The sequence below is a fragment of the Acanthisitta chloris genome, unplaced genomic scaffold (genome assembly GCF_000695815.1).
Source record: "Acanthisitta chloris isolate BGI_N310 unplaced genomic scaffold, ASM69581v1 scaffold7160, whole genome shotgun sequence".
Lineage (NCBI taxonomy): Eukaryota > Metazoa > Chordata > Aves > Passeriformes > Acanthisittidae > Acanthisitta > Acanthisitta chloris.
In genome coordinates this window covers 22,435-42,222 of record NW_008650996.1, presented here as the reverse complement: position 1 = coordinate 42,222, position 19,788 = coordinate 22,435, and the positions used below count along the sequence as shown (strand labels likewise).

Genomic DNA, 19,788 nt, shown 5'->3' with positions numbered 1-19,788 from the left:
AGGGAAAAACCCCCATCAATGTTATATTTTAACTTCAATTGACAATTAGGAGCCTTTATGACTTTTAATGTTCCGTAAGAATTTAATCAGTAATGTATTTAAAACAATCTTGGGTAAACAGTGTGACATTTAATTTTTAACTGTAAACAACTGAGAGCTCATAGAATCCCTCAGTGAAATTTTTTGCATTAGCATACAAAATTTTGTACAGCCCTGCAGTGAGTGCAGAGCCTTGTCCCCTTGAATTCTAAGATACTTCTGATATAAAATATGACTAAACTCTGAAACACTTAGATGCCCAAATCCTCCTCTCATCTTCAAAGCATTCTGAGCCATTAGAAAAAAATGTTATGGGCATTGAAGGGAGTGAAGTACTCAGAAAAACAAAGGTTAAAACACATGAGGGAGAAAAGAGTTACATTTAGAATGCACAACATTTTAAAGATGTGCTCAGTGTCCCTTTCAGAAGTCCAACACCAGAGTTTGATCCACTTATACAGTACACAGGGACACTGTCACAGTGCTTTAGGAGAAACAGGTGCCACGTCCCCAGGCAGAGTCATCCACTGGGACAGTTATTCTGGGTCCAGCCCCGTGCTAGCTTGCTCAGGGCTGAGCTCAGGTACTGCTCAGAAGCAAAGGACTATGCATTATACATCTATACCATGAGTGGAAAATGAGGAGGACTGAGAAAGTCAAGAGCTTTAGGTCAGGTCAATATATGAAAAAAACTATACTACAGTCTCAAATGATTGCATAAAAAGCAAGTTTTATGCAAGTCACAATTCTTTAAGCTATGTAGTGGAAAAAAAGACTAGTCTACACAATTGAGACAAACTAGGCAAACAGGATTGTGTCAGTGCATGTAAGACTATACAGGACTCAAGTACAATGAATTAAATCTCCTCAAGGCTGACTGTGATATATAAACTATTTCCTAAAACTTAAGCATTTTAACTCATGTGAACTACTATACCTTTGGCATGAACACCTCCTCCTCTCAACAGTGTCTCAGAGCCACATACATTTTTGTTTTACATTAGAATAAGCTAGCTGATATTTACAGACTATGTTGCTCAAAACTTCTATTTTCTCACAAAAACCTCTTTCCTACTAACAGAGTATCAGTGTCTGGAAGTGTTTCAGAGCCACTTACAATTCTCAGCCTATCCCATGAGCTGATTTAAACTCATGAGGAGCTGATTTAGGCCCAAGAAGGACAGCTCAACTATGGAGCCGTGCGACAAAGAAGGACAAAGATTACTTTCAAGAAGAAGCACTTCTGAGAATGTGTGAGTTATTATATGCAAAGCCACAAAAAGCTGGAAAAACACAAAACTAGCCTGAAGGTCTGATGAGGCCCTTGGCATTATCAAAAGGGAAGGAAAGAGGCAAGCATTATTTCAGGATTTTGTTGTTTTGTAAAGACCTGTAGCTCTCCAGTGCCTTCAAAGTAACAGGATAAATTTCTTTGCTAAGTTTGTGCTTCTGAAGTAGACACGAGTTCCAGGAACTATGGAGGACATTTCATGTCTCTAAGGAAAGACTTAGGAGCACATTCCAGACTTGGAAACAGAAAACACACTACCCATATGTCAGTGTTCAGCTTAGAGACAAATATAGCTCCATGATTTGGAGCTCTCTGTTAGTTGGTGATTTCCCAGGAGAAACTGGGCCAGACCAGCAGTAGCTTCAACTTGGACAACTAATGAATGGATAATCATGGCAAGTAGTTACAATCACAAGCTATTTCACAATGCTCCTTGTAATGGCCTGTGAGGAGAAAAGCTATCCTTGTCACAGCTAAAGGCAAGTTCCAGCTCTCACAGAAAAGTCAGCTGGAATGTATTTTGACCAGGACAAAGTAATAAAAACCTGGAACAGTTTTCATCTCCTTGATTAAAATGTACCAACTTCTGAAGAAATATTATTTCACTAAAAAGTCAAATTTAATTCAGAGGGGGAAATGCTATTGACATTCAAGAATTATCCAAATTTATAACTTTGAGAATTACCCACTTTTAGGCCTCGAGAAATCATCATGTTATGTACTGTCACAACAATTCACCACAGTAGTTTTGCTATGCAGTCATACTGGAAAACAATTAAAATCATTACCTCCAAATTCTTTTCTAGCAGGTGCAGGACTCCTACCGCCTTACAGTATTTAAGAAATGAATGCAGCAATAATGAAAAAATGTCAGTACAGTAGGAAGGAAGAAAAAGAATGAGAAAGTTAAAAATTACATGGGTCAGTTTGTGATTAACTATGTTGCCCCTATGCTTCTGAACATCCAGTTTCTCTTAGTGCTCAACTGTTCCCATTTTCAGATGATTCAAATGAGGTCTACATTAAAAACTTGGACATGATAAAATGCACACATACTGATGCCAAAATTAAAGGAATATAAATCAATGAATGCACAGGATTATTTGCATTTTATTTTTAAAATGAAGAAGCTATAAAAATGAAAATGTTGAGTAAACATTGATGTAGGAAGCCCAAAGTTATAAAACTGTGAAAATAAGTTTATAAAAGACTTACTCACAGATAACATTTAAATGGTCCTGAAAAATGCTGTTATTTCCCACGCTGTTATTGCTATTAAATGTACTAACCAAACATTTTAATTCCATTGAGCTCCAAACTGACAACATAAAATGCAGTTTGGGTTTGGACTTTAAAGTTCATCTCACAGACTTGAAAAAATATTCCTGCCCAGCTGATCTAGGTCACCGCATTACCTGAGGGTGGAGGAGGCCTCTGTGGCGGAGCAGGACGTGCAGGAGGAGCCACAGGACGAGGTGGGGGAGGACGCTTCGGCTCCAAGCTCTGAGGAGAAGACTCTTTCTGCTGGGCACCAACCTGAGAGTCAGCTGAAGGATGTGACAAAAACAATGAAGAAATTAACCCCTTGTTCATTCTAATCGCAGTAAACCTTTTCTAATAGCAAATTCTTTTCACATAGAGGACACTCATTCCTGGAAACAATGAGTCAGAACTTTTTGAGAGAAGGAAAACAAGAGGAACAGACCAGTGGTGAAAAGAAGCAGATTTCCTACACCAAGATTTAGGTCTCATGGGCTTCAATAAGTTTATGCTTTTCAAGAAATCCTGAACATTCTTACAAATTGCAGCATTCCATTTGATTTTGACCCTTATCTCTGAACTAAGTCCTCTGGCAAAAAAAGCTACAAAGGGAATTCTGAAGGCATTTGAGCAGTCTACGTAAAGTTACTCTAAATTACATTGAAATAAACTCTTCTAAAAGCCACTCCAAACACCATCACTGCGTTCACTTTGCCATTAAAGGGAAAGATTGTGTTTAAACAGAAATTTTCATATTATACACTCGATTTACACATCTGCTGATTACAATTTCCATCCCGCAGCCAACGAGAGCACGGATTGAAAGAGGTGGTACTAGCAGAGCATGACCAGAGGGAGCCAGGATTCTGTGCACAGTTTAGCACCGACGTTTTGCACAGCAGTGCTAGAGGCAGAGCAGCAGTGTGATACATACTGTGTGTGGACACAGGTGGCCCAGGGGTTTTTGCTGGGGCTCGGCTGGGCCTGGCCGGGAGCGCGGGGCCGTCCGGCAGCGTTGGGGACTGACAGGGGCTGGAACGTGGCGAAGAGCTTGGCGAAGTTCCCATCCCTGAGCCTGAAGTTGGCTGGAGATGCTGAGGAAGGATTTCTTCTACTTCAGCACTGTAGTCATCAATGTCTCCTGAATAATGAACCCCCCCAAAAAGACAAAGCAGATAAAATAAAAGGAACAATAGTAACTTCTCTTAAGAAGTGGAGAAATTATAAACTGATTCTGGCCATGAGATTTCAGGTAAAAAGCCCTAAAGTTCCAAGGAATTAGATCAACAACCAAAGGGTGATTCTTGCATTATAAAAATTACACATGAAGAATGCACATGTATTCAAACCAGCTGAAAATACTCCAAATGCACAATGTATACTATAGATATATATTAAAGGTAACTGTAATAGCGTGGCCATTGCAATGTTGACTATTCCAAGAAAGAATTAGCTTTACAAAGAAGACCTTTGCCAAAATGATTTCCTTGGTTTGCAATACATGGCAAGCTTCAGTTGTTCTTCAGAAGTCCAGGCAGGGGATCTCTAGATATCTGCTATTTGTAATAGCTTCTCCTTGAAAAGGATGTCTAAAAACAAAGGCTCAACGTGGATGTGCCTTTGAAAAGTAAACTGTCAATTTAGAATGTTTTATGCTGCTATTCAAAGTGCCTAAACTAGGCAATTATCCCACCAAACACCACTAAACCCACAGTAATCCCTTCTTCCATAACTTGTAGGTGTCTCTCTCTCTTCAGGTACATGAACAACAGACAATATTCCACACAAGTTCCAGCTTCAACTCTGCACTGCTCTGCAGTAACCCAGTAACCAGGCTGCTCTTAGGAGTTAACACATTAGCTCTTAAGAGTCTTTTGGCATTTGAGAGATCACATCTGAAGTGAATCATACCACTTCATGGAGGTCTATTAGTAAAACCAACCAATCCTACAGGTGTCTAAACTGCTCAAGTCCTGTTTCCCACCTGTACTGGAAAACAGATGAAGTATCATATGACAGTGAGACTAATGCAAATTCCAACTTTTGATACAGGTTTTCGTATCTATTCCCTTACCAAAATTCTTTTTGCTTTATGAAATACCTGCACCAAACCACCTCAGCCTACTCTTTCCAGCATACAGAGCTGCCCCCTCTTTTCTTCAAACTTTTGCAAAGTAACGTTTGTCACTAAGGAGCTTGGACAGAAATTCAAATCCTGTGAAATCCCTATGGAAATTCAATGTACACAGGAAGTATCAGCAGGTAGAGTGTGTGTGTGGGTTTCACTGCTGTTCAAAAAACAGCTGTTTCACTTGCCAAGGACACAAGAAGCATATATTGAAATGCAGAGAAGAGTGTGAAGCATATCTGCTCAACCAGTTGACAAGATACTGTTGGAAATAATGTGATTTCCAATTTATCTGTTTTATATGGGTATAAGCTTGTTAAGTATTTATATATGCATTAAATGAACCACATTATTTAGGACTGTAAGCATTTCAAACCAAGGAATGCTTTATCTCAACAAACCTTCCATATCATAGTCTGCAGTAACTTCGGCATCTTCACAAAGCAAAGTGGAGCTTGTTGATGAAGGTAACCCAATATTAATTTTCTCTAGACTCATTTCATCTTCCAAACTTCTGATCCAATCTGGGTTTTTCAAGGTTATGTTTATAATCCTTCCTTGTAGCTAAATTGGCAAAAAGGTAAGCACAAAACAGAAATTGTTAAGAGTAGGAACATTAAAACTCAGCAGTCTAGATTGAAAAATAAAAAAATAATAACTGAAAAAGTCAAAAATAAGGTTATCAGAATTTCTGGGACTAAACAATGGCACTGATAAGTCACAAAAATAATTATGCTTTTCACTTTATTTTTGTAATTAACTACATTTGTGTCATTTAAACAGTTAATTACAACTATTTAACATTTTTCTATAGAAAAACTAACAACTTGTCTCATGAGATTTTTCTTTTTAGTTAATCAGAAAGCTTCTGGTTTCTTTATTATGACAGAAGCACTGTTCCTTGTCATGAGAAACAGACCTGCTTATAAACCACATTAATGAAGTCATTTTTAGAGACTGAGACACAGCAGGTCATCCTTCTGCAAACTGACACTGGACCCTGGGCCCCATCCTGCCTGGACTGCCAGTGACACCCTTGGCAGACCCGAGGATCCTTCCACAAACACTGCAGACTCCAAGTCTTAGCACGAACATATGTTAGTCACAGTCAAAAAGTTAAATTTTCACAAAAACTAAACATTGGTCCTGCAGAAGTCAATGCAAGCTGAAATTGTGACATTTTAAAGTGACTGCAGCACCGAAGTGCTGAATTTTTAATAACTGCAGGCTATAAATATCTTAGACTGGTTCATACTAGAAACTGAAGGTAAAAACTCTGCTTTTTAAATAATGAAACCCCCCAAACCCTTCCTCTGATGAAGACACCTCTCAGTATGGGATCTTGATTTCTCAACAGTCCACCTCCTAAAAATACATTAAGTTTGATACTTCTTTCATCTGGCTTTTTAAACTTGACATATTCCTGCGTGGCTATCAAAAGAATAATAAAAAAAGTACACAACAACTTAATATGGAACATAAAAACTTCTATGAATTAAAAACCCAAACCCACCCCAGACAAGCAGTCTTTAAAAAGATGCATTTTCTCTTGTTGTAAGAAAGTTCAGTAATTTTTGTATTACCTCAATACCATTCAAGTTCATAACATTCAAAGCAGAGCTTCCTTCCAAAAATGTTACCCACATCTTGTCTTCCACAAACCTGCAAAGTTCATTGGAAAGAATAACCAAACAAAATACCACATCACTTAACAGTTCAACTGACAGTTTAGTGCAGACGCATGTGAATGTTATTCAAAGGGATCCTCTTATTTTCAGCTCACTTAAAGTTACTAAACTAATTTTTGAATACAAAATTGGTATCAAATTAATGATGCTCTAGCTCAAAAATATAAGAGTATCTGGAAAAATTATGTTTGAAAACTGAGACATACAGATATGTAAAACTAATTGTAAAGACATTAAAGTTCAGCCTAAATTTTATAAATGAAGCAGATCATAACTGAAATGCCTGCTAGGAAAGTAACTCTAATCAGGAAATAGGAACAATAGGAACAATGTGGGAACAATGACAAGGAATTTTTGGACTTGATCCAGCAGCTCCATGTCCAGATAGGACAAGGGATGGGATATTGGGAAGGAATTCTTTCCCGTGAGGGTGGTGAGGCACTGGCACAGGTTGCCCAGAGAAGCTGTGGCTGCTTGTCCTAGGTTACAGTGTAGGGTGTAACCAATGGTGTGTATTCTATTATCCTCTCCACAGGCTCTTAAAGCAGGTGGGGCAGTGATCCTTATCTCCTCACCCCTGATGGCTCCTCAGGGACTGTCTCTGTTTCATGGACTGTCAGGGACCCATGCAGAGAATTACATTGTCCCATTGTCAGATGCTTCACCCCAAGGGGGGGAACAAAGCATTCCTACATGGGGGATGGGGAGGGGAGCCAAGCATTCCCACAGGGATATAAGCTGTGGGGTTTGGACCAGCACAGGGCCCTTTGCCTGCTGGATCCCCAGAGGACAAGAGCTGCTGCTGGACCTTCAGGTGAAGACCAGATCTGCAGGATCACTGCTCCAGCAGACCCACCACTCCAGGAGGACTGCAGCCACCATTTAATGGGACTGTTAACAACACCCTGACTGACAGGTTGTTTTCTGACTCTGTCAGTGGTTTCTTTTTGTACTGTTGCATTTATTGGTTTTCCTATTAAACTATTTCTGACTTGGAGTCTCTCTCACTGGTTTGCTTTCACACGGAGAAGCGGTGCCTGCCCCATCCTAAGAAATGCTCAAGGCCAGGTTGGATGGGGCTTGGAGCAACCTAGTCTAGTGGAAAGGGACCCTGTCCATGGCAGGGGGTGGAACTGGATGATTTTTAAGGTCCCTTCCAACCTAAACCATACTATGATTCTAGGATTCTATGACTAGAGATTAAAAGTAAAAAGGTTTTTTAACCTTATAAGTATCACTTCGCCATAGCCTGCAAATTTTTGAAGAAGAACATCAATCAAGTTATCATCAAAATAGTTTTCTTCTGCTGAACTTCTGATGGAGACCATCACAGTACCGTCAGGTGGTCCTTGCATTGCAATCACCTCCTTATAAACTTTTTGTCTCTCTTCTGCTTCAATTTCAAATATGTCGATGTCAATCAACGCAACCACAGGCCTTGGGAAAGAATATACAACAAAAAGTGTCAGCAGAGTATCAGAGCAACAAAATATACCTGAATGTTAAATGTCAGCAAGTAATAGAATGTTAAATCTTAGGAAACAATGCATAAAATAAAACTGTTACCTATGATCAGAAGTTTTCAGCTCTGCTCTTCCGTAGTGCAACAAAGTGCCAGGATTCCACGTATAAGGGACGTTACTGTCACTGTGAAAACTTGCATTGAGGAGATCCAGATCTTCCGCTGCATTCGGGATGAAAACAAAAAGAGAAAAACACAGTGACTGCAAGAATGTTATTTAAAATATAAGCTATTTGTAAAAAAGGAAATAAAATTTGCATTGGAGAAAAAAAAGTTTTACAGAAAAAGAATCGCAGAAGTTTCTTCTGAACTACTGAAATGCCAGCAACTGGGACTGTCCATTCAGCTGCACCGCGTTTACTGAAGATGGGGCTCTGCCTCCTACCAAGTCAGGGACAGAAGCTCAGAATCACTGGCACTGTCAATGTCACTAAATGGAGTGTCTAAGCCAGTTAAAAGAACTTTTTAAACAATTGAAGGAAACCCTCAAACCTGATCTGTCAAAAGGCCATTTCCTTCTCCTCCACAGGATCCGATCCGTCCATGCCGGCGTGCGACATTTTTCACTGGTGTCGTAGTCATCAGAGAACAGATCATATTTGTATGTAGGAGCAAAATTTATTTTCCCTTCCAAAAATCCCCTAAAAATCTGTAAGAAACCAAGCAATTGTGTGTCATGCCAGAGACAGAAACAGATGGGAAACAGCTTGAAACTAATCAGAATTCTCTATTCTAATGGTGAAAACCTGTATAGACATCTCAAAATAAAACCCCCTCATTTGGTTGTATGAATCCTTCTCCACATTTTATCTGCAGAAAACATTCTACATTTGCCACTGTGACTAAATAGTGACCCAGACAATCAGCAATAAACAGAACTATGTCAACATTTATATCTTTAAACCCAGGCTCACAAGAAACCTACTGTTCCTCCAATGTGATTCAGAGCTGGAGGTCACCCAGAACACAGGCACTGCGACACAGCACTTTAGTTAGGTGGTTAGTTGTCCCTGTGTCAGCAGAACTTGGGAATTAAGGTGTGTATTTTATGTACCTATCTGAACATGCCAAGCATTCCACCAAATTCACAGAATCACAGACCAGTTTGTGTTGGAAGGGACCTGAAAGATCATCCGGTTCTAACCTCCTGCTATGGGCAGGGATACCATTCACTGCATCAGGGGCCCCATCCAACCTGACCCTGAACACTTCTAGGGAAAAGCTGACACAGCATGCCTCACCAAAAAATAGGAGTGAAAAAAAAAAGGGAAAAATAAGGAGTCCTTAATACATTCAATATGAACTGCAACATTAGAAATAATATCACCATTTCTTCTCAAGCAAATAGGAAAACAGAATTTAAAAAGATATTCTGTGACATTATCTGCCAGAAGTACATACAGTATTCAGAGATACAGTGTCAACTGAAAGAAACCAAAAACTCAGGGTCTTTGCCACACAGCCAGACACCGACAGCAGACACAGGACCGTTGGAGGCCAAGGGATTTTCTCACTCTTTAAGTGTTTAAACTGGACACAAGTTAAAACCCTTTAGTTAAGCTTAATCAGCATGAGTCTTGAGTTCAATCTTGTATGGGCAGTTTTACTTCATTTCAGAGATCTATAAAATATAAATTTAACTTAGACCTTACAGTGGAATCTGCTTCAAATGACATCTTGGCCTGCTCTTCTTGCTAGAAATACTATTTGAAATCCAGTCAATTTAAAATTCAGTGTCAGAAGATCAATACCAGAATGTCAGAAGTTCCACAACTTCCAAGACAATTGATTTTTTTTGCCTTCAGTAACTACTTCTTACTCCACTTTTATGGAGGAAGTTGCTATGTAAAAGCCTTTCCTGAGCAGCAAGTGCAAGGGTGACCAGCCACATGCCACAGCACCGAGCAATCCCAGAGACAGCATGTTGCCCAGCCAGCAGCTTACACATCATGGAATATTAGCCCAACAGTGCAACACTCCTCTTTCTCCTGCCCAGTCAGGAGGCTGTTAGGAGTCCTTTTCATATTCTGGTAGTTTCCATAGATCTTTCCAGCCTTGTAGCTACTGAAGTGTCCCCAAAACCACTACACCTCTCGTTTTGGTCCACTTAACAGACAGTCATGCTGTCTGCCCATGTGAAGGTACAGCTCATTTTCTCTAGGAAATGGCTATTTAAAAAAAAGGTACAAATATCCAGTGTTTTGACTCCTGTTCCAGTGCACAAGACACCAGCACAAAGGGAAGGGAAAACCAGGAAAAACACTGCGGATGAGCAAAGTGCTGACGAGCAGACAGAACCAATGCCAGAGGATTGTTTCTCATTTCACCATCTACAGCCTTCCCACACAGCGCTGGGAAGAAACAATACACACAAAATTCAACTCACTGCAAATATTCCTAAGAAACACTAGAAATCGAAAAGCTGAAGCTTTCTTCAGACTTTGTTATTCCATGTTTTCTTTGTAAATAAAGAGGCTACTATTTTGACTACTCCTTTTTCCAGCAGTAACAGCATTAGGCCTATTTCTGCAGCAACTTAAGAGCAAGATTACCAGAACAATTTCTACAAATATATTTTTTAAAATAGCTGCACCTGATGAAAAGAAGATTAGAATATTCTAATCAGTAAACTCCATTCTGAGAATACAGATTTACAGAAGCACCATGGAGAACTGCTAAAATCAAAAAGGAAAATGAAATATTCTGCAGTATGGCAGACAGATACCTGTCCAGAATTTTTCTGATTGATAAGTTGGTCTCCTGCTATGAGGGGATCCCAGTTCTGCTGTCGAATCAGGTCCTTCACCTCCTCGTTTGGCATATCGATTCGATAATTGAAGTCACCACACCAGAAAATATAGTCATGGGAGAAGAGCATCCTTCCCTGTAAAACAGTAGCACACAGTGGAGTTCAAAATAACTCAGTGGCAAATGTACTGTTTCCAGGGGCAGAAGTTCAGTTTTTAACTGTAAAATACACATGATTTCTGGCTGATGAGGACAACTGAAATACATCTCAGTGTTTAGTGTGCATTGTGGTTAGACCAAAATAGCCAATGGTGTTCACACACACAGGACAGGACAGAAGTAACATTCCCTATGTATTTCACGTCTAAAGAAACATGAATCATCTCAATTGGATTCCAAAATTCTTCATCTTCCTACTCTTGTTGCAGAAGTCTGCTCTAAGGTGATGACTGCTGCTTGTGTCACAAAGATGTTACAAAGGAGAACAAAACACTCCCCTGGGATTTTGTGCACTATCTCCTGACAACTGCAAATCATGGGCTTTATTATTCAGATTTAATTGAAGACTTTTCAGCTACATACAATTTTTGTGGCTAGGGAGAGACATGAGGGTTCTGTTAGTTTAAACAAAGCCTAGGGTTTAACATGAGAACTTCTACTTCTTCGTTTTGATTTTTCCACTGTCCATAAGTAAACCCAAGCAGATTCACTGGCAGATTAAACCAGCTGCATTTGGGAAACTGTTTCTGGAGAGCAGAAGAATGCAGTACTTTCTAGAAAAGCTGAAACATGACCACGAGGGCAAATTAGAAATTTTAAAAAAAACCTCTATAAAATGAGATGTAAGACTTCTGCACAGGGCTGCAAAAACTAAGGACAGCTAGAACTACAAAATTTAAACCAGCTTAAATCTCAAGGAAGTATCTTGTTACATTGATAAAATTTTCAAGTATTCACTTGGCATTTGATATTTCTTTATGAGAAACATGTCACAGAATTATTAGCAGAAATCATTCCTGTTTTCTGAAAACCCTGTTTCCCATGGATTTTTCTTCCTCACCGTTGATTGACTCTGGTGCCTACAAAAGTTCTACTGCATGTCAGGGATCTGTAAGGTCTCTTTTCTGTGCTAAATCCTTGATTCCTAATGCAAGTGAACTCATGCTTCAGCATCTCTCTCAGTCACTGCACTGGAAAGGTCTAATTCTTCCTGCAGTCTCCTGTTTCAGTAAAAGTTGTGGGACCTCTAACCCAAGGAAATCTGATTTCCACAGGAATCTAGGGAGGGGGTAAAATGCAAATGTAGCTTTTGAATGACACTGGGGGAGCTCCAAGGGTTTAACACCTCATTCATTCTGGAATTTGAACCCTGGTGCTTACCATGGGAAAACCAAGCTTTCGAGAGATTTCTACGAAGTCTTCATTTCTCTCCTTAACTTGGGACTGCCCTGCAGCAAAATGACTGCAGACAAAGCAGAGGCTGGAGGTATGGAACAGCATCCGAATGGCTACTGCACCTTTGTTCCCAGTGGCTCCTCCCATGCCAGTCTTCACAGTATCCACAGCAACATCCCTAAAGAGTGACACAACTATGAAACCTTCCAATGACACAGGACAGAAGTGAAGAGCTCTAAGTGTGTCTGAGTGTGACCCTGTGCTGGGAAGAGAACATTACCACACCATTCCTTCAGGCCACAGGGCTGGTTTTAAAAAATGCCAACAGCTATTGAGCAGGTAACAGTATAAAAGTTCAGCTTTACAAGACTGATAAGGTACTTAAAAACTAAGATAAAAGAATTTCAGCAGTTACTTCCCCAGAAGATAGAACAGTTCTTTTACAACGCCACATGCTTCTTGGTACACTTGTATGTTAGCTTCCCACACAAGGCAAGCTGAAGGTGATCCAGGCTGGGGACAGCTTGTGTGCCCACTGACCTGATAAACGGAGCGTGCTGGGGCCTGATGAACACGAAGAGGCAGACGCCCACCAGCTGCTCAGAAGCCAACAGCACATACTTGTAGTCTCTTGATATAGTCTTCTGCAGTTCAGCAGCCCAGAGCTTCTGGTTGGTTGTGCTAGCAGCGAGATCAAAAATGCCACGTTTAAAATAAATCAAATTAAGCAGCTTCCTAACTGTTGATTGAGTTGAATGAACTTCATCCCATAACCTTAACTAAACCTTGGGGCAGTAAGCCACAGCCAAACTGGGAATGGTGCTCAAATGCCTCCTAGCAGAGACACAGGCTCTAGACTGCCATGATCTCATCATTTCAAATTCAGCCTCTTAAAATGCTGCCTCACTGTTCCAAACACCACAGACAATGTTAGGAGCCAGGGATTTTTCCTGTGTTTCTGGGCCTAGACTAGAGGAGCAAAACCTAAGAATTTTTATAGGGAGTTACTTCCTAGCCTAGAGCTCAGACAATAGCAGAAAACTATTCCATGGTTGTAGATCAAGTAGAAACTTCCTTGGAAACCTAACAGACTGTGGTTTTCAGAGCTAGCATTTGACAGAAATGAAAAATATCAGGCCTGGTAAAAGCATTAACTGGACATAGTGTGAAATTAAGGGATGACAAGCTGCCACTTGGTACTCAAGACAAAAGCCTGGGCAAAGGCTACAGCATTATAGGCCTTAGGTGCTCTTCCCAACAGGTTAAAGCTTGTGTAACACCAGGAAACATTCAGAGCAGGAATATTCCCATAACCCACTCTGCTACGGGTGAAAATTCCCAATTCCACAGTAAGATATCCATGGAATACATGGAATAGCACTGGAAAGTGGCAGTTTGGAAGGAAGGCTTGCTTTTTACAGACCACAGCCTGAGGCAAGACATTATACAAAGGCATGACAGCAATACATGCTTTTGGAAAGATTTTTCCCAGGGTTTACTGTTCCCAGCAGTGCAAGGCACAGAGACTACAGAACACTGCAAGCACTGGAGCTAAATTCCTCCAAAGCATTAAATGCAGGAAAAACCTGAGGGGCTACTGAAGGCGCAATCCAAAATATGGTCAAGTACTGACTGTTCAGATCCTTGAGATTACACTACACATGACCTAAGTGATCACAGCTTTGCTAAGGAAAGCTGAAATGAAGTCTGCAATCCTGGCACAGAAACAGAGAGATAGATACGGAATACAGTTAAATATTATTCCAGATTAATCCCAACTTGTGCAAAACAGGAGAAAACAAAACTTTAAACAACATTTTACTCAAAAAAGGTGACTATCAGCCAAACTAGGACTGTATGGATTGTATTACCTACCTGGCATTCACAATGTTTCCTGCATTTAACTCCACCATTTCTTCAAATCCAATGGCAAATATGTCCACAGGTTTGTTTTTGCGATCTGCAGTTACACATGAGAAGACATCTTTGTCCTTTTTAATTAAGAACCAAGACCTCATATATAAATTTATTTTAGGAAGAAATTATTTACTTAGGAAGAAATTCTTTCTTGTGAGGGTGGAGAGGGGCTGGCACAAGCTGCCCCATCCCTGGAAGTGTTCCAGGCCAGGTTGGATGGGGTTTGGAGCAACCTGGTCTAGCAGAAGGTGTCCCTGCCGCGAGCAGGGTGTGGAACTGAATGAGCTTTAAGGTCCCTTCCAACCCAGACCATTCTGCGAGACCTATTTTAACAATGATCTTACTATGAAAATCAGTTTTCACAAAGAAAATGACAGAATACAAACCCCACCTTGGAATTCATGGATCCCAGCTAGCTTTGGTGCATCCAGAAGCCAGTCAGTGAGGGTCTGGTTCCTAAAGGCAATACTTCGAAACTGCTTCCCGCCGTTGACGTTCCATGTCCCAACGCAGACTCGGATCTTTTTCGGTTTTGCATACTTATAAAAGTTCTCACACATACTCTTTAGCACTTTTACAGATGCTGCAAAAACATTTGAAAAGACATGATTTTATAGAGAATGTTTCTTCAGCAACTTGGCAATGCGATCTTTCCCATATACATGCACAGACATTGAGAGAGCCAAGCTGGGAAAGCCAGAGGAACGAAGCTTCCACTGGGGAAAGCACCTTTGCAAACATACTACTTGTCTGGGTAGGACACTGACCGACTGAAAACCAGCACCAATTTGTTCAAAGTAACATAGAAAGAAATAAAACAGGAAGGAAACAGAATTTCCATGTTTTATAAATATCTGTATCTGTCATTCTTCCACTTTATCTGTGATTTTCTATGGAAACCATTACTTTTTGTACATGACAACACAGATATGTACCTCATTTTTACAGATTACATTTATGAAGTCCAATCTCCATTACAGAACCAACTTGCAGATATAGTCACTTCTGTAAGTGTAAAGTTTACTGATACACTGCTATTACTGAAAGAGAGAAGGTACATTATTTTATCCTATCAGTGTATGTCTATTTAAGCCACAATTCTGAATTATTTTTTAGGTCATTTGAATTCCTAAAATCCTGCTTTAGGGAGGGAAGTAGGCTGGGATTCAAAACAATTAAACTCATTTCTCTGTCACACCAGACTTTCTCTGCCTTGTTTTTATCTGCCAGATGGGAGAGAGAGAAGCAACCCATCTGTAAGGGACATTGTGAGGCACACAGAAACAAAACAGCTGATTCAGTGGTCTGGTACTCTGCCCAAATGGGATCAATTTACCTGTTTTGAATGTTCTCATGGTTATGAGACTCTGAGAGAATAATGTAAACAATATTAGGTGGAATTCTTCCCTCCAGTGGATGCTGTCTTACAAAACAGTCAGGCACAGTATTTTCATTCAAATCCCAAAAATAAGATGATTAGTGAGCTGCTCTTGTCTTTTCACTTATTAAATTTACCACCTTTAAATCTGCTACAGAATCTTGGCTACCCAGTCAAAACAAAAATCAGGGATTCTCTGGCTCTCATGGGTTTGAAACCAACTGGAAACAAGAGAATAAAATATTCTATTGCATTTGTTGGTTGTGGCCTCCTTCACTGCTGAACAAACCACATATCCACAGATGGGCTCATCACAGACAGAAGACAATGAACTGGTTGGTGTCTCCTTGAGGTATTACAAGCAGATCATGCTTGGGATCATACCTCATCATAATCCAGGGAAATGGAGTCTAGAAAGGAGCCAACCTAACACTTTAGATCTTCAGGTGAGAGGCAAATACTGAGCCTACTTCTGAATGGACCTGCACAGCAGGTAACTCACGTCAAGAAGTCCACCACGTGCCGGAAAAGCCTCCGAGGGTCAAAGAGGGAATCTACCCAAGCACCTGACCACTGAAGGGACACCAATCCCAGAAAAATGTTGGAGCCACAATACATCCAAGTGCCCAAATCATCTGAAAGACCAGCTGAGCCCCAGGAAACCAAAACAGCATCGCAGGCAGCTTGGCAGGTCTGCACAGATCAGCCTCTGTAGTACCCTGAGCAAGTTTAATAGTAGAGTTTGGACTTTTATTCTCTCCAGTTCCTTCTTTTGCTTTTGAGAATTTAGCCATTTTCACCTTAACTTTAAATAGTTACTCCAAACCATTCAGAGCTGGTACCTAGCAACTTTTAAGAAAAGCTGCAAAATTGGATTGTTGCCTATTTACCTCCTGACATTTTTATCAACCCCTAATGTGAAAAGTCTTACCAGGTCAGACCATAACTTTAAAAGTGAAGATGCTTATCACAACCCTGAAAATCCCATCCTTATACTAGCAAGCTTTTCGAATCGTAGGATGGCTCTTTTTATAAATTAGAATAAATACATCTGTTTTCCAAAATACTGAGTGAAGCAATTGCTTTTCAGAGCTCCTGAGCCTCCTGCAAGCATTATTTCTCTACACATTTCCAGCTATTTCTTTTTTCAGCAAAATTGTGTCTCACTCTACAACATTAAAAATCTAGTCAATTACCTTTTCTGTTATTTTGCAGCAAAAATACTCTAATTGCTGTTTTTACTAGGCAAGAAGACATTTGGAAATTGGTTTTACAAAGGGAGTGGAATTTAAAATTCTTTGTGGGACATTCTGTGCAACTGAACTTGATGGAACTGGTTTACTACAATATCCAAATTCCTGTATGATTCTTTCAATGTCTGCGATTTATATCCAGGTGAAACCTTGAAATTCTAAAAAATGGTTGACTCATGTCACTCGTCCTGGGTTATAAGCTAGAAGGTGACACCATCAGTGAGAGTGTGACTGCTTGTTCCAATAAACACTTTTTAACACTGAAAAATGCCAGCGAACCATTAATGTCAGGTATGTCCTACCTGTGACTCAGATTTCATTCTTTAGGTACTCACAAAGAGATAAGTAGGGAGAGTAAAACACTAATAGAAAAAGCAAAGTTGACAAATGTAAAAGTCATTTACATTTAGAATATAGGAGCATTAGGAATATTTTAAATAATAGTTTGTGAGAACTAGGAGATGAAGTGTGGCACAGCTGACAGGTACTTGCAGTTCCTTGAAAATTCAGAACATGCATATATCACATCTGCCCAAACAGTGCAGTTTCAGGCAAACAGCTGAAGTAACATCAAAAAGGAGAATTTACATTAATTAGAAAAGTCAGTATTGCTGAATGCTCTGAAATGGGTTCAACGTCACAGGCATTGGTCAAGATATTACAGTAAATGTCTCCAAGTAGAAGAGTTGACTAGAAAGTTCCCTTTTCAGGCCTTCTATTCACTGACAGTTTTACCTAACAAGATCCTTAAATACTATACTTTGTATCACCTGCAAAGGTGACTGTGTATGTGAGTGGGTTTAACTGGACTTCTGCTCCACAAAATACAAGTGTCAGTGTGTTATTTTGGATCCTTCCAGTACAACATTAACCATTGCTGGGAGATACTGCAAAATCACTTTGGCTCATGCAAGAACACAAGCAGGTGGAGCCTTCTAACAACAAATAAGATGAAGTTACAAATTGTCCTGAAGAATTTCACCTCTTATTCTAAACAAAGCAAAAATCCAGAAACTCGCAAACCAGATAAAAAGACAAATTCCTCTACAGCTCTAGCATTTGCAAAAATAGACCCTTAAGAATTGGTTGCCTCATTTCCTAACTCACACTCAAGCACAATGGCAACATTTTCCATCTCCTGTATTTTCTCTTTTGTTGGACTAAAGGGCTTTTTGAATGCAATGCCAGATCCAAACGCTACCAGGAAAATGTGAGCCCACAACCAAACATTATGCAAATAGACACCAGAAAGAAGCCAGAAAAGAACAACAGCTGGTCAGAGCTTAGTTTACTATACTATACCTGATTGCAATGATTGCTCTGAAACTACGGATGCAGTAAGAAGGAAACAAGAAAAAAATTAGTCAAATAAGTTACTGCAATGCCAGATCCAAACGCTACCAGGAAAATGTGAGCCCACAACCAAACATTATGCAAATAGACACCAGAAAGAAGCCAGAAAAGAACAACAGCTGGTCAGAGCTTAGTTTACTATACTATACCTGATTGCAATGATTGCTCTGAAACTACGGATGCAGTAAGAAGGAAACAAGAAAAAAATTAGTCAAATAAGTTACTGCTTTTTAAAATTTTCCAGCAATATGTGAGAGAACATGCTGTAATACACAATTTATTACACATAACCATTTGCATTAGTTAAAGAACATCTTTCATGCTGCACAATCTACAAATTTTCAAAACAGTATTAATAAATTCTCTTTTAATACTTTATTAATAATGGATTTTCACGTGATGAAGTGCCCTGTTAGTTAATTTGCCACCTAGCAGAGAATGCAAAGACATTCTGTTCAGAGAAGAGGGATCAATGCTCCTGAGCTGCCAGGAGCTGCTAATACTGAAAGGACAAACTGTATTCTCAGATAAAGTGAGAAGAAATTAAAACTAATCCAACTAATTTTGAGGTGAGGCCAATTTAGCAGGTTTCAGATACAAGAAAACTTCCAATAACTTGAAACCTTGTGCCAAAGAAACAGGAGAAAAACAGCCTTTTAGGGTCCACATTGGATGAAGACGAGGACCCACAAGATTAAGACTACAATTGGGCAAGAATTCTTTTCCTGTGCCAGAGATTTTCACCAAAGTTTTGATACACTTTTCTCATTCTAGGTTGAGAAGTGTCCAGGAGAAGGACAAAATTTACAAGACAAATTTAAGACTTATTAATCCCTAAAAATTGCAGTAATCTACCATTTAGAAGACTATTACCTGGAATCTTGGAAAAAGACTCAAATTTAAGCTCCTTCTTTGCCCAAGTAGGAGCTCCTCTGTATTTTATATCGCAGGAGATTACTCTGAACACAGCCCTACACCTGACCCACTTACTCTTTTCTTGCCCGTCAGACCTGCGGTAGGCCGGGACACGACTGCAGTCCTGGGGACCATGCAGGCTACACCCCTGGAGATGCAGGATGCTGGTTCAGCTCTCTGTTGTGGTGAGGGGAACATCCTTCCTGAGACCAGACCCCCCCCATGTCCCATATATGGCTGCTCTGCATACAGAGTTTCTCAGCCAAATCTCTCTGATTTTGATGTAGAGCTTCACCCACAAATTATGAACAGTAATTCCTGCAGCATGTTAGTTTCACAATATTAGTAAAGCAGATTTCACTTTTTAATAAGTCAGCAAAACATAAACCAACATTTATACTTTCCAACAGCGCTTTGCAAACAAACTCCAAATAGCTCTTACACCAAATAGTTATCAGACAGATTAAAATCCTGAAAGACACATACCGCGTAAACTGCTGGTGGTTAAGAGAGCCCGTGCTTTATCTGCTAAATCACTATTTAGGGTATTTCCCAATAACAAAACATCAATGGCCTCCTGCTTGGAGCTATCAAAAAAGTTATTTTGGATCGTTCTGGTCACAGAACGAGCACCATCCTTCAGCTTTCCAGCCTGTTAGGGAGGAACATGTATAAAATATTTTATGTTGGACACTGCTCACAACAACATTGGCAATATTCAGTAGCATACATGTAAACTGTGCTATGGATCTTAAAGTCTAAGGCAATTTCCTTCTAAGAGTTAAATAAAATCTTCTAAGCCTACTGTCCTATGTGTTCTTTCCCCCACACCCCCATATGCTAAACAACACAGTAACACCTTCAAGGCACAGCTAACAACCAGATTTAAATTAAATTAAAT

General features: G+C 39.8%; 1 protein-coding gene across 1 annotated transcript in view; it reads right to left on the bottom strand.

Moving 5' to 3' along the window:
* The window catches only part of SYNJ1 (synaptojanin 1), a 52,363-nt gene that overhangs the window by 11,295 nt on the left and 21,280 nt on the right, over positions 1-19,788 (bottom strand). The window contains exons 11-25 of the mRNA XM_009071215.1: positions 19,374-19,539; positions 18,122-18,145; positions 14,380-14,571; positions 13,947-14,031; positions 12,612-12,752; positions 12,057-12,249; positions 10,654-10,812; positions 8,421-8,577; positions 7,973-8,090; positions 7,631-7,843; positions 6,302-6,380; positions 5,120-5,282; positions 3,538-3,731; positions 2,746-2,866; positions 2,119-2,157 (exon numbers count right to left, since the gene is read on the bottom strand). Of these exons, the coding sequence (XP_009069463.1) occupies positions 2,119-2,157; positions 2,746-2,866; positions 3,538-3,731; positions 5,120-5,282; positions 6,302-6,380; positions 7,631-7,843; positions 7,973-8,090; positions 8,421-8,577; positions 10,654-10,812; positions 12,057-12,249; positions 12,612-12,752; positions 13,947-14,031; positions 14,380-14,571; positions 18,122-18,145; positions 19,374-19,539 (2,044 nt within the window). The remainder of the gene's footprint in view (positions 1-2,118; positions 2,158-2,745; positions 2,867-3,537; positions 3,732-5,119; positions 5,283-6,301; positions 6,381-7,630; positions 7,844-7,972; positions 8,091-8,420; positions 8,578-10,653; positions 10,813-12,056; positions 12,250-12,611; positions 12,753-13,946; positions 14,032-14,379; positions 14,572-18,121; positions 18,146-19,373; positions 19,540-19,788) is intronic.